The sequence below is a fragment of the Protopterus annectens genome, chromosome 4.part1, assembly GCF_019279795.1.
Source record: "Protopterus annectens isolate FY-2018-M chromosome 4.part1, PAN1.0, whole genome shotgun sequence".
NCBI classification, from domain to species: Eukaryota; Metazoa; Chordata; order Ceratodontiformes; family Protopteridae; genus Protopterus; species Protopterus annectens.
The window spans coordinates 966,761,104-966,776,649 of NC_056734.1; the positions used below are offsets into that span (position 1 = coordinate 966,761,104).

General features: G+C 36.8%; 1 protein-coding gene across 2 annotated transcripts in view; it reads left to right on the forward strand.

The window, feature by feature from the left end:
• The window catches only part of ECEL1 (endothelin converting enzyme like 1), a 2,857,191-nt gene that overhangs the window by 1,676,574 nt on the left and 1,165,071 nt on the right, over nt 1–15,546 (forward strand). For both annotated transcript variants that reach the window (XM_044070676.1, XM_044070677.1), the window contains one exon: nt 10,025–10,123. In XM_044070676.1, the coding sequence (XP_043926611.1) occupies nt 10,025–10,123 (99 nt within the window). The remainder of the gene's footprint in view (nt 1–10,024; nt 10,124–15,546) is intronic.

Consider the following 15,546-nt stretch of genomic DNA (forward strand, 5'->3'; position numbering starts at 1 on the left):
TTTGAACCTTATTATGTAGCACAGAAAGTTTCTATAGCCTTCTTAGAAAAAAAGAAAACATTCATAGGACCATAAAAGAAAATTCCATGGAATATTGTCAGGTTTGCATCTCTCCCAATTATTATCAGTGGACCGTTAATGCTGGAGTACCAGTTCATAAAATATGATCACATGATTAGCTATGTGATGTAAAACCTGCCTGACCCTAGTGTACATGATTGAAAATGACAATTTTCCCATGTTTGTCCAAAGTGTCAAAGTGAAGCTTATAACAAGCATTTACCAATATCAGGTGAGTGTTACATGGACATGTTCATTTTATTTATTTATTTATTTATGTATGTATGTATTTATTTATTTATCCCTTGTTCACCATTAGTCCCATTAGGCTAATAGCCTCTTTTCAGGGAGACCAGAGGTGGTATTTTTACCACTGTGGGAAACTTGGCCAGGGCATTGGGAAAATTCCCCTACTCATTGTGCAAAGTTGTATTGTTGCTGTAACACATGCTGCTCCACTTTCTGGTGCAGTGACATCCGAGAGTAGCAGACGTATGATGATGAAGGAGCAGTGGTGGCATCCAAGAGCAGTAGAAGTATGGTGATGAAGGAGCAGTGGTGGCATCCAAGAGTAGCAGAAGTATGATAATGAAGGAGCAGTGGTGGCATCCGAGAGTAGCAGAAGTATGGTGGTGAAGGAGCAGTGGTGGCATCCGAGAGTAGCAGACGTATGATGATGAAGGAGCAGTGGTGGCATCCGAGAGCAGCAGAAGTATGGTAGTGAAGGAGCAGTGGTGGCATCCGAGAGTAGCAGAAGTATGATAATGAAGGAGCAGTGGTGGCATCCGAGAGTAGCAGAAGTATGGTGGTGAAGGAGCAGTGGTGGCATCCGAGAGTAGCAGAAGTATGATAATGAAGGAGCAGTGGTGGCATCCGAGAGCAGCAGAAGTATGGTAGTGAAGGAGCAGTGGTGGCATCCGAGAGTAGCAGAAGTATGATAATGAAGGAGCAGTGGTGGCATCCGAGAGTAGCAGAAGTATGGTGGTGAAGGAGCAGTGGTGGCATCCGAGAGTAGCAGAAGTATGGTAGTGAAGGAGCAGTGGTGGCATCCGAGAGTAGGAGAAGTATGGTGATGAAGGAGCAGTGTGGTGGCATCTGAGAGTAGCAGACGTATGGTGATGAAGGAGCAGTGGTGGCATCTGAGAGTAGCAGATGTATGGTGGTGAAGAATGTATTTGTCCTGGATGAATAGGTGGCATCTGAGAGTAGCAAAAGTAGGATGGTGAAGGAGCAGTGGGAACATATTTTGTGGCTGGAAAAAAAAGAAAAGGTTTTTTGAGTTTGGAAAGAGGCTGCAAATGAAAATGTGGATATTGCAAACAGCCAGTGATTAGCTGTGTGTCAGGAGGAGTCACATGCTAGTTTATGGAGGTTGAGGAAAGTGTCTTGCCTGATTCTGTTTTGAGTGAAATTTTGGTACTTTTCCATTATCGGGGCAACTCCTTTAAAGCGGTTGCTGAGCTCCGATACTACGCTATTTACATATCTTTCAGCTGTTCATTTTTTAGGTGTTTATGTTAACATGTCTCAAAAATGTAGAAGTCATCTTTCCTCTATAACTTTTATCCAGTTTACATGGTTTGTAGTAACTCCTTACAGACATGACAATACACAGCATTCGGGGCTCAGCAACCACAGGAGCAAATTACTGATAAAAACACAATGTCACGTAAAAGGGAACACTTTAAAGCATTCTCTCAAAGTATGAATGGCTCAACTTTACAGTGAAAATTTTTCTTTTTTGGGGGGCTAAGTGTCCCTTATTTTCCTTCTTTTCCGTGTCATACTTAATGTTATTTTCAGGACAGCCTGGCGAGATGAATGTGGGGGAAGGAACTGACAGGCACTTTGCACGGAGGTGTTGCCTGTGATAGTCAATTGCCTCATGACTTGGGTACCGCACACAGGACATTAACACTAAGAAGACACTGTACAGGGAGACCATTCATTTTTCCTTTCTGGTAGGGCAATTATAACGATTGGATATGCTACAGAAATAAAAAATGAAGAAAGCCCACGGTTTCCACATTTGCTGCATTTATTTACTTTTCTTAGCATTTCTCGCTGCACTTTCAATGCCATTGCTTAGCTGAAATCCAGTAGCAAGACACATCCGTTAACCAGGCATGTGGACAGTTTACCCAGATAACTTCATTTTTTGCTTAGAAAAATTTTTTAAGACAAATACTTTTTACACACATGTGGTCGACAGACATGTCAAGGTTCTGGATTTCGGCTGAATGCTCGCATTGAAAGTGTTGCCCCGATAACGGAAACGTACCGAAATTTTAAATAAAGGAGAAAGTGCAGAGGATTCAGAAATTGGTTGATTAAGTTTCTGGGCAAGAAAAAGATGAAAGGATGGATGCGGGGGTGCTGGTAAGGATAACTATGTACATAGGAAGTCTTTCATGCAGCATGAGAGGAGGGTGGTGCAAGAACAGGTACTGTTAATATTATTAAAAAAGGTATAGTGTGTATTTTAGCTTCAAAAAAGAAGGAATTGACAGACATTTTATATGGGACAAAATCATTTTGCCTTTAGGCTTTGGGGCAAAAGACATTAGATTATTAATACATGTGGGAAAGGAATGGTTTTCTGACATTACTTTTGAGACTGAGAATTTGATGGACAAAGTATTGTAATTATGTGAATCAAAAAAGACTGTTTTCCATGGAAAAATATTTTTTTTTCTAAGCAAGAGAATAAACTAAACATAAAAAGTATTTATGCAATTTAAAACAGATGAAATTTCAACCAGTGATATGAAATATCAAGAAAACAAATGATCAGAGTGGGTGTGTAATAGGGATGGGAATTGGAAATATTTTTGAAAGAGGAAAATTATATTGTTTTGTAACATACCAAGTGTTATGTATGTTTTAGGTATACAGGACAACCTAAGGGATGTTACTTTTGTGGGGGAATTTTCACATTTAATTAATGAGTGTAAAAAAAAAAATATATCATGTAATCATTGTGGAGGGCAAGGGCATGTGATGATTATATGTTAAAAAAAAAGGACCCCAATCAGATTATCGAAATTTCAAAACATCAAAAGTCATATGGTCAGGACTATATGACTGAAGTTCTGAAGCTTTTAACGTTTTGAATGGAGGTCGCGGTATAACAAAGAATTGGAAATTTACCCTTTTCTGCAATATAGTGCAATCTCAAAGCTGGTATACTTAATTAGCAGAGGGTGTGGTGGGGGGGGGCTCAGCCACCCATGTGGGTGGTGCAAGGTGGGCTTGCCCCCTTGCAAAAATGTTAAAAATAGAATTTTTTGTTTCATTTATTTATTTATTTATTTTATTAATGCTCAAAGTTCAGAAACTTCAATCATATGGTCACGACCATATGAATTTCAAAGCGTTGAAACTTTAGTAATTTGACATAGATCTGTAAAAAAGAATGTAGGCTGTGGAAGAGGGAAGGTTATTTCTTGTTTGATCATGAGAGTGTAAGTATGAAATATACCCATAGGGATGGTGAGAAAAGAAATAGAGTGGAAGGGGTAAAAGAGGTGGCATAAGCAGAGAGGGTGGGAGAATTAAAGACATAGAAGAAATATCGGAGAGAGAGAAAACAAAGAAAATTGGATTTAGTTAATGAAGATGGAGAAAGTTTGATAAATGATGCTTTAGAGTGTTGTGGATGAATTTGAAACTCCGAAGAAAGGGGGTTGCAGGATGTGAGAAAGAAAAGTTCTTTTGTGGCTAGAGTCAGAGTAATAAAGAGTAAATTTAACACTTTTTCACCAAAACTCAGAAAGAAAGGTAATGAATAATGTGAAGACTATATATGTAACTGTTAGAATAAGGAGAATAGTTGTATTGCAGTGGTGTAAACGATATGCTGAGAATAGTGCATGCTTACAAGATATTAGGTTTATTCCTGAAAATGATAGAGTACAAGTGGACATTTTCTGGGGTGGAAGAGTTTTGTGGAATTTAGGAAAAAATAGATGCTAAGGTGTAGTGTTAATGTTTAAGGCAGAGGTGAAAGTTCTAGATTTTTTAGTAGATTTGCTAGGAAGGTTTACAGTTGTAGATATAAGGTGTGGTATGAAGGTATATAAACTGCTAGGCATATATGCTTTTACTAAGGTAAAGAAAAGAGAAGTGGTGTTTAGAAGTCCTATGTGGTAATTAATGTGAGAGTAGTGTTAATGGGGCATTTTAATTGTTCTTTAAGGAATGGTAAGAGGAAAGATGGAATACATGTGAAGAAGTTAAATGAGGTCATAAAATCTGGCAGATTAAATTATGAGAAATAGTTATATGATGTCTGAGATAGTGTGTGAGGTAGGTGAGGGAGATTTAGAAAACTTTTTTTTATATCATCATAAGGCAATATGGTTGGAATATGGATACAATACAGAATTAAGCAGGTTAATGAAGAGACTTGTAGTAATTATTGTGATATGAAGGAATTTAAAGAGGAGAAAAATATTTTTTGGCAGCACATAGATCTTTGAGGGGAAATTTAGGTATTATAGAAAGAATGTTGGCTAGCATCTGAAGAGAAGTATAAAAATGTATTTAGAGTTGGAAATGAAAAAGAGACGTAGGGATAAGGATGTATGTTGGGGATATAGTGAGATGTTGAGTAATTTAGAAAGAAACAATGTCTTGTTAAAAAAATAAAAAAAAGCTTGAGAAAAGTTATTGCATAGGCAGAGGTATTACTTGAAAGGGAGAAAAAAGGAAATATCTCTGTTCTTATCAAAGATGGTTAAAATACGGATTGCTTTAGTTTTTTTAGACAGGAAGACTTTTTTTGTGAAGTTGAAAACTGTTAGAAAAATTTATATGAAATAGTGGGATTATCAAGGAGTTAACTGAGGAGTTAGAAGTTTTTCTGAGAAAGTACTTTGTAAATTAGACAAGATATTAAGAAGCATGAGTTAGATTGTGTGTTATGTAAAGTAAATACAAAGTCTGTATCTGGGATGGATGGTATGGGTTATGAAGTACTTAAAGATTTGGAGGAAGTTAATAAGGAGTTGCGTGACAGGATTATTAAATTTATATGGAAAGAGAAAGGGCTGAAGGAACATTTAAAGAATTGACGGCTTATGCTTAATAATGTAGACTAAAATATATATAAAGATTATGCAGTTTAGGTTAAATAATGTTTTGTGTGAGGTGTTAGGGGATAGTGTTTTTGGTGTTAAAGGTATAGGTACTCAAGAATTATTGATTATGGTAAGAGAAGTGGTGGATGATATTTTAAGTGTCGATAATGAAGTATTTTTGGTGGTGGGAGCATTAGTAAAGCTTTTAATTGCTTAGAGTAGCATTGTTTGTGGAATATTTTAAAAGGATGTAATGTAAGTGGTAGGTTATTGAATGTGATAAAGCCAGTTTATAGGAATGCTATTGTGAAATTTCTGGTAAATGGATATTTAAGCTTGACTATTGTGATGGAGGGAGGGGTGAGGGAGGGATGCCCAATAAGTGGAATGTTATTTTTATTAGTAATGAATGCAGTCGGCCGAAAGTTGCAGAATGCGTGACTAAGAAGAAAGCATGTTGTGAAAGGTAGAATATGTGTTCTAAATTGCATTTCTTGCAGATGATATATTTATTATTGCTAAGACTAGATGGTGGCTGAGGGAGATGTTAAAATGTGCAGATAAAATATTAAGCAACTTAGGTTTAAAACTGATTAAAGGTAAGAGTTCTGTTTTTGCAAACTAATCTGTGATATAGGGGGTTGTGCTTAGTATGAAAGAATTTAATTTGTTAGATATTAAATTTCGAAAAAGTGGGGTTTTTGAAGAAAAATGGAATAGTGTAACAGGGAAAATTAAAGACATTGGAAGAAAGGTATTATTGATTAATTCAATGATTTTTAAGTTTAATTTGATATTTGTCTAGGATATATAAGCTGCCAAGTAAGCTTTTAAACTAATTTGTTTTGGGGTTCTGGTTTGAATCCAGTTAAGAGGGGAGTGTTGTATTTAAAGACAATGAAGTAGGTTTAGGGTTTACTAATCAAGTTGTATATTTTTCATCTTTGAATTTATATATATTTTTTTAGGAATAAAGAAAGAGGAGTTGGCATAAATAGAAAGAAAATGAAAAGATTGGTGGGAATTGGAGAAATGTGTGATTATCAGTTGAAACTAAAGTTGTGGGGGTTGAATGTTAGAGATATAAAAGATTCTTGAAGGGGATGGTATGAAGATATTGTAAGGAGGGGTTACATTGTGAATCCTTGGAAATGATTAGGGGCATTAATGCAAGGAAGAGAAAAATGATTTGTAAATATGTTAGAGTTTCAAGACTTCTTATGGAAATTAAGTATAAGTAAGTTAACAGTTAAGGGGAATTTGGTTATTGTGTTTATTTTGTAATGAAATGAGACAACAGAGCATATTTTTTAACAATGTAGGAAAGTTAAAAATGTAGGAAAATTCTTTATTGGATTTAAGATTGGTAATAAAATGGTGGAGGATTTAGATGTAAAAATTATAATTTGTGTGTATTGTAGAAAAGGGGAAAAAGATGGATACATTTTTGTTTAGAATAATTTGGAATATTTAGAATGTAAGACTTAATGAGGTTTGGCATTGTAAAGTTTGGAATTTGGCAGAGACAATATCAAAAATAAGATTATGGCTGTAGCAACAAGAGTGGAGGATATAAAGTTTGAAGTATTCAAGTGTTATAATTTCAGTGATGTAGATATTTAGCTCATGCACTTATTTATTGTATCTATCAAATTATTTATGAATTATTAAAATGATTTATTTGTGGTGCTAATGTATGATGTATATAGTACTTATTAAAAGACCCCTTCTGCTTTTGATAGATGCCATGGGATCTTTTACGTCCACCTGAGCTACCACCAAATCATAACAATGGGGCCTCAGTTTAATGCCTCATCAAAAAGACTGCACACACAGGAGTGCAGCATCATCCTTTTGGTGCACTGCACTGTCAGCATTTGATGTACCTGATGTGGGAATAGAAATCATAGCTTTCTGCACCAAAGGTAAGTGGGCTACCTGTTGCACCATTGACAGCTCCTAGTGCAATTCATATTTTAAGAGCATAATGATTACAATGCCTTTTCGAGAAGATCAGAGGGGGCAAATCAGGTGATCCCTTGTGATTTTTATTTTATTTAACATTTGTTTACCGGGAAAGTCCGACTTGGAATGAAGCCAGTTTTCAGCAGAGGCCCGGGGAGAAATGCTCCAGACATTTTTCGACTTAAATGAAACAACATAAGGAGATGTGTCTGGCAGAGCTCTCAAGTTCATAAAAAAAGTTTATTCATAACAAAGGAAATCAGTCAGAAAGAAGCATTTGTTCTGTCTCATGTAAAGGTTATAATGTTGTAAATTATTACAAAGTACCTCCAAGTAACCTGTAAAATATGTCCTAAGATTTCTTTGCCATGGCCAACAAGAGGTCATCAAGCTTTGGTAACCACTAAAGAGTCTTTGTTGGCCTGCCAACTCCCAATGACTGCCATAGATCACAATTGACTCCACATCATAGTTGCTGCTACTTGCCAGCACCAGTTCTCACAGAAATATGAGATGCCACTTCATACCCCAAGCCTCCTAGCTTAAGGTATTCTCCGAATCGAAATGGTTCCTGCAGCAGTTACCACATCAAGGATCGCTGTTTCCCTATACTGAAAGAGACAAACTTCCCATTCGCATTAATGCTCCATGATACTAAAGTGATAATCATTGTTGAGTGATGTAACTATGACTCATGAAGTGCTAATCTGCCTTATCAGAAAATGCTGCCTGCCAAAGGCTTCCCTGTCAGATATGTCATCTTTAAACAAGCTGATTGTAGAAACCATAAAACAAGAGGCATCTACCTTTTCAAGCAATATCCATTTAACTATATTGAACTATATTTAATTTCACATGTCTCTAATGGCCTCTGAAGCACTCAGACTTGCAGCCAGTATTGTTGGCTATCAGAAGAATGAATAAAGTAAATGAGGCTAAAAAAACTGCCCTGCACATAACCATTGATGTAGATGTGATTATGATGCCTGCTAACCTCACCCCCCCACCACCATTTAACTGTCACAGTCTTATATCCAGACAAGAATTAATGAAAATACTCTTCCTCTGTAATATACTCTCAGTGCCTGTCTTCTAACTTTACACTGTTAGAGATTTAGGTAAAACTGTAGACTTTACAAGCACCCCTGAAAATCATCCAAAACTCCAGGATATAGAAATACAGACTAGCAGGGCCTAGTTCCATCTTACACAATTTTCTCTGAACCATTCCTGCATTTCCTTTCTGGATTCATTAGATACTTATGGAGACAACACTTGTTCAGCCTTTTCCAGTATTCAAAAAGTGAAGCCCCACAAATAAGACAATTTGACAGCCGCGGTGGTGCAGCAGTAGTGTTGTCACCTCACAGCAAGAGGTTCTCCCATTCGATTCTTGGCTGGAGCACCTTCTGTGTGGAGTCTGCATGTCCTCCCCACGGTCGAGTGACATTTAAAGACATGCAGGTAGGTGCGTGCGTGAATGGGTGTGCCTTCTTTGAAGGTTGGGCATTGGGCTAGTACCTCAGCACCGTAAAAAAATCCACTGCCAATCATTAATGGACTGGAGTTCTGCTGTGGCGTTCCTTAACCGGTAAAAACCGAAAGACATTACTTACCTTTGCTAGGCATGTAGAAAAGGGGCTTAAATTGTAATTACCTTTTGAGGCTAGATGCTAATAAATTGCCTAAAGAGACCCCCCCCCTCCCAGACACACACAATTTAGAACAGAAAAAGAATACTTGTGCTTAATGATCCATTATTTTGCCAATCTATATAAACTGCGATAACGTACAAATGGGACCCATAAATATATGAGGGTCTACTTCAGAAAACTGAAAAACCAAAAGACTGAAAATTCAAAATACTGAATGATGGAATTTGTGCCTTCTCCACTGTTGTGCAGTCTTGGAGTTGATATATAGTTAGAAGGTGTGTGCCCCCCACACGAGGGTTACAGGGGGAGGGGGCTTACCCCCTGCATTAAAAATGTGTTTGTATTTTGAATTTTAAGTCTTTTGGATTCAGTCTTCTGGTATTTCAGTCTTCTGAAGTAGACACATGTATGATAATATTTCTGGTGAGAGAGAGGATTCTCATCTTTGTCTAGAGTACCAATATTCAAAATTATGACTACAAGGTAAAATTACGAGTGTACTTGTCTTATTTGTTAACTCCCACCATTTTATATTAGATTCTTCAGCTGCATGTGTGTCGGTTATATCCAGAAGATGATATCTGAATTAAAATGTCTGTACTTTTCATGCCTTCTGTACTGGACAAAATGATTATTATTTTTTCTTTGTTTTATATTTGTGGGTATCTTTCATAAGGATTGGCTGATTCTTCCAGTAAGAGAGAAAAGAAAGAAAGAAAAAAAAATTATATGAAACTGATTCACAATGATTTAAAATACTTGCAAAGCTCAGTACAATAAACAGGTAATGACATGCATTACAGTGTATGGTACAGTTGTATGAAGAGTCCTTTCACGCACAAAATGGTACCTAGAACAACTTCTCAAAAGGAATGGCTAAAGAATATCTAACATCATTAAGTGTGTGTTATTTTGTTGATAAGTAACTAAAAGAGAGAAGATACGTGATTACTAGTGAGCAGCCGACAAAATGTGTGCCCGCCCAGAATCAAACCCTGTGAGTGTATGTTACTTAGAATGTTCTAACTGCATCTGATACTTTGTTGCAGTATTTGGGATCCTGCTGTCTTCTTGTTTTGCAAGCTACTTCATGGTATGGTTCAATGATAATATAGTTACTGTCAATGTGTGTAAAGGAAAATACCATATATTAGCACAAACCACTTATGGAAATTTGCAAGAAAGTAAGCTATAAATATAGAAATCTCTATGGGAAAATGTTGGCGTAACATTTGATGACATGATTTGGTCTAATTGCTCAAGGTCCAACAGCTGGTAGAAGACATTAAACATGCGCTTGATCATCGACTTCATGAACTGGATTGGATGGATGAAGAAACAAAAGAAGCAGCAAGAGGAAAGGTAATTTTAGAAGTGACATTCATTCCAGTCCTTACTACACATTCCCATGTTAATCACAAAACAGTTATTTCCCTTCATAGAATGCCATGCAATAATGACTGGTGCAGTAAGTGATTCAATATTAGTCCTACAATAAAATATATTGTGAAGAGTGATATGAAATCTTTAAAGTTAGAATTCCACATTTTGTAAAAGAAATAACAAACGTATAATATGAGAAGTACAGACTTTGAGACTGCTGTGGAATGCTACTGTAGACATGCCATATGCTCATAAACTGGAGGTATCTGAGTAACCTGATGATTCACCAGGCAATATAAACAAGAAATTGGAGTGCTTCATGCATTACTCTGTGTTCATAACTTGGTTAAAATTATTTTTTTCAAGGTTATTCATTCAGCCAAACTTAGTCTCTTCAGTGAGATATTTATATTCTGAGAAAGCCTGCTGTGAAACTCTATCCTGTTATAATATAATTTAGTTTGATATGTATATCAAATGTTCACATGATCTAAAGCCTAACTCTAATGAAATATTGAATGCATATTCCTACTGCAGTATTTCAGGATTTATTGTATAAACCTTATAAAACCGTCCCCATTCACCTTAACTTGCCTGGAAGGTGACAGATATATAGAGTGTGTAGTTACCTAGCTGGTAGTACATCCACCTTTGATGCATTTGATTGCCACTTTGAGGCATTATTATGGGTGACAGATATATAGAGTGTGTAGTTACCTAGCTGGTAGTACATTCACCTTTGATGCATTTGATTGCCACTTTGAGGCATTGTTATGGGTGACAGATTGTAAAGGAAAACACAAAGATCAATGCACGTTAGGTTCAAGCAAGGCACCCTTTATTACTTGCAGCAAGGAAACAGAGCATGTAGGTACAAGGTTTGTCTGATTTTCCATAGTTCAGCCTACAGTTTTTATACAGTTTTCTACAAGTTCACAGAAAGATGCTATTATTAGATTTGCAGCTGACATGGTCAAATAATTGCTGTCTTGCAAAAACATGTTTTTTGAGAAAAACAACCTGGCCTTGAGTTTGTTTCAGCTTCCCTTAGTTTCTCACAATTCTTTCTCTAGTTCTGATATGATACATTCAAGGTACAGTCCTGGCCTCAATACACTTTCTGCTGACCATGGTGGATTTACAGACATCCATTGTTCTCTTTTCAGAGCTTCTAGCAGCTGCATATTTTCACACAGAATAAGCAGAATAAATGTATTAACTCCTTTTAACCCTTAATACACTAAACCTGCATATTGCAGTTATATATTTTAATACACTAAGCCTACATATCTTCTTCTGTGTGGCGACATGCGTGAACGGGTGTTCCTTCGTTGAAGGTTGTGCGTTAGGCCCGGCAAGCCAGCACGTAAAACTCTACTGCCAATCATTAGTGGACCGGAGTTCCACTGTGGCAACCCCTAACCGGGAAAAGCCGAAAGACACAAACAAACACTAAGCCTACATATTGCATTGCAGTTACACATTTTCCTAACACAGATATATAGAGTATGTAGTTACCTAGCTGGTAGTACATCCACCTTTGATGCATTTGATTGCCACTTTGAAGCATTATTATGGGTGACAGATATATAGAGTGTGTAGTTACCTAGCTGGTAGTACATCCACCTTTAATGCATTTGATTGCCAATCTGAGGCGTTGTTATGGGTGACAGATATATAGTGTGTGTAGTTACCTAGCCGGTAGTACATCCACCTTTAATGCATTTGATTGCCAATCTGAGGCGTTGTTATGGGTGACAGATATATAGAGTGTGTAGTTACCTAGCTGGTAGTACATCCACCTTTAATGCATTTGATTGCCAATCTGAGGCATTATTATGGGTGACAGATATATAGAGTGTGTAGTTACCTAGCTGGTAGTACATCCACCTTTAATGCATTTGATTGCCAATCTGAGGCGTTGTTATGGGTGACAGATATATAGTGTGTGTAGTTACCTAGCTGGTAGTACATCCACCTTTAATGCATTTGATTGCCAATCTGAGGCATTATTATGGGTGACAGATATATAGAGTGTGTAGTTACCTAGCTGGTAGTACATCCAGCTTTAATGCATTTGATTGCCAATCTGAGGCGTTGTTATGGGTGACAGATATATAGAGTGTGTAGTTATCTAGCTGGTAGTACATCCACCTTTAATGCATTTGATTGCCAATCTGAGGCATTATTATGGGTGACAGATATATAGAGTGTGTAGTTACCTAGCTGGTAGTACATCCAGCTTTAATGCATTTGATTGCCAATCTGAGGCGTTGTTATGGGTGACAGATATATAGAGTGTGTAGTTACCTAGCTGGTAGTACATCCACCTTTAATGCATTTGATTGCCAATCTGAGGCGTTGTTATGGGTGACAGATATATAGAGTGTGTAGTTACCTAGCTGGTAGTACATCCACCTTTAATGCATTTGATTGCCAATCTGAGGCATTATTATGGGTGACAGATATATAGAGTGTGTAGTTACCTAGCTGGTAGTACATCCACCTTTAATGCATTTGATTGCCAATCTGAGGCGTTGTTATGGGTGACAGATATATAGAGTGTGTAGTTACCTAGCTGGTAGTACATCCACCTTTAATGCATTTGATTGCCAATCTGAGGCATTATTATGGGTGACAGATATATAGAGTGTGTAGTTACCTAGCTGGTAGTACATCCAGCTTTAATGCATTTGATTGCCAATCTGAGGCGTTGTTATGGGTGACAGATATATAGAGTGTGTAGTTACCTAGCTGGTAGTACATCCACCTTTAATGCATTTGATTGCCAATCTGAGGCATTATTATGGGTGACAGATATATAGAGTGTGTAGTTACCTAGCTGGTAGTACATCCAGCTTTAATGCATTTGATTGCCAATCTGAGGCGTTGTTATGGGTGACAGATATATAGAGTGTGTAGTTACCTAGCTGGTAGTACATCCACCTTTAATGCATTTGATTGCCAATCTGAGGCGTTGTTATGGGTGACAGATATATAGAGTGTGTAGTTACCTAGCTGGTAGTACATCCACCTTTAATGCATTTGATTGCCAATCTGACGCATTGTTACTTATTCCTACTCCTTGAGGGTTTGATTCATTTTATGGCACTGACACTGCAGTACAACATAAGGGGCTGCTGCACTGCTGAGGTTCTATTTTTTGAATGAGATTTTATACCAAGGTCCAGTCTGCCAGAGATGATGATACCTCATATGGAGGGAGCTTTACTGATAAAGAAAAACTAACAATAAAACAAAATAAAAAGCTTTATTTGTCAAACCTGAAAGGCATGTTTAATAATGCACACTGACAGTACTTTTCATCTGACAAATAAATATCAGTCCATTTTAAATATAAAATTGTAAGCAGCACCATCTAGACCATGCATTGCATTAACTGCTTTGGAGTATTCTGTGAAGTTCAATGCTCACAGGCAGGTCACATCTTCTTCTTTTATTTCATATTTATTTAGTCAAAATGTGTTTTCTGGGGTAGAACGCTGATCACAAATGAGCACTTTCAGTCTCAGCCCAAGAATACAAAGAAAATGAGATTTACATTAAATGAGAGAGAATGAAAATATGCATTCATAACATACTGTTATAACAAAACATACAAATGATATGCAATTGTAATATAAATCAGTCATAATAAATGAAGACAAACTACATTTACAAAGTGAAGGAATTACAACTGTGTGTTGTCTAAGTGAGACTAATAGGATAACTGACAGACTGAGTCATTTTCAATTTGGGGAGTGTGAAAAGGAGAAGTAATGTTAAGCATAAGTTTATATGAATGAGAAGTATAGACTTGTGCAATAGAACATGCCATACGAGTACCAATAAGAGTGTTGCAAGTAGCAGAGAGAGACAGAGAAAGTGGTGGAGCTCACATTAGGTGAGGTGCTTGGATGACAAGTAGTGACATTTAACCAATGAGAGGAAATTAGTTGAGCTCAACATTTAGGGTAAGATATATCGGGTTACATTTTTCTGATTTTTTTTTTTTGTCTTAAAGTAAAATAAAATCTTTTAATGTTTATTCGTGGAGAAATCCTTTCCCACTGTAAACAAGATGATGATGTGCAGCTTTCTGATTTATGTTTATTTTCCATTTTATACTTCTTTCTTCATTGCCCTTTATTAGGGATTTGGATAAATCTCTGGAGGTTGTTCTGTTGTGGGAGAATATAGCTTGATTGTCTCTTATCTAATTTTTTTAGGGAGATGATATTAGGTGGGACACTTTCTTGTCGCTCATATTGGGTTTGTGGTTTTATCTGGATTGAAGTTCTGTTAAGTTGCTATTACCTGTTAAGGAGTAAAGATTAGGTATTCAATCAACGATGTGCGTCATTAAAACAATATTTTTTGTAAATGAAAAATTAAATTCTGAGTCCTTGTTTTAGTTTAAGGTCTTTATTAATGCCAGTAATCAGCAGATGAGCTCTGCTCCAAGTTTTTTAAGTTACAGTGACTAAGCAGAGGGTATTTATGCACTCGGGATCAGGGCATACCCTGCCATATTCCTTCCCCTTTTAGTGTGTGGGTTGGCTTTTCTATGGGAATGGGATGTTACTGAGGGCAGGATTCAGGCATGGTCTTTCTCAGTCCTTGTAGGTTTCCCCACAAATAGCCAATACTGCACTCCTGTAAGGCTAAGCATCCTTACCTCACTTTTTTCTTTTTTTACCGAGAAGGTAGAGGACTAAAACTATGGCAAGAGGTCGGCTTGAGCAAAGACAGTGGAAAAAAGAACTTGTGTCAGCTCTTGCTACTAGCATGATTTTGCCTAACTGTCTTAAACAACTTTGATAACATTTAATCCTCATTTTCAAAACTGTTGCACAAATCTGATGGATAGAACTGGCAAGGCAGTTATTGTAAATAGCAAAATCGTTAAACTTTAGTACTTTATTTCATTAGACAAAAAGACATAAAAACACCACGTAGTATGAAGAGGAAAACAAGCAATCAAGCTGTCATTGCTTTACCTTAAAAGGACTATCGTAATCACAGCTAATTTTTTAACCTTGCTTTTTAATGCTTTTCTAGAAAGTGTTTTTAATAATTGTTCTATAAACCAGCCATGTAATTAGACAGATGCAAGGATCAAGAGCTACCTTACTTGAACCATACTCTCAATGACATCACAAAGAAAATCCAGCCCGCATATTAAATGGGGTAGGGATTGCATAAATACCCTCTGTCATTCTAACTTAGAAACCTTGGAGCAGAGCTCAGTACTGATTACTGCCAATAATAAAGAATATCTTAAACCTCAACAAGGACTAAGAATTTGATTCTTCATTACAAAGAGATGTAGTTTTAATGACATGAATCACTGATTACTTAACCTACGCTTTACGTCCTGACAGGTAATATCAACTCAGCAA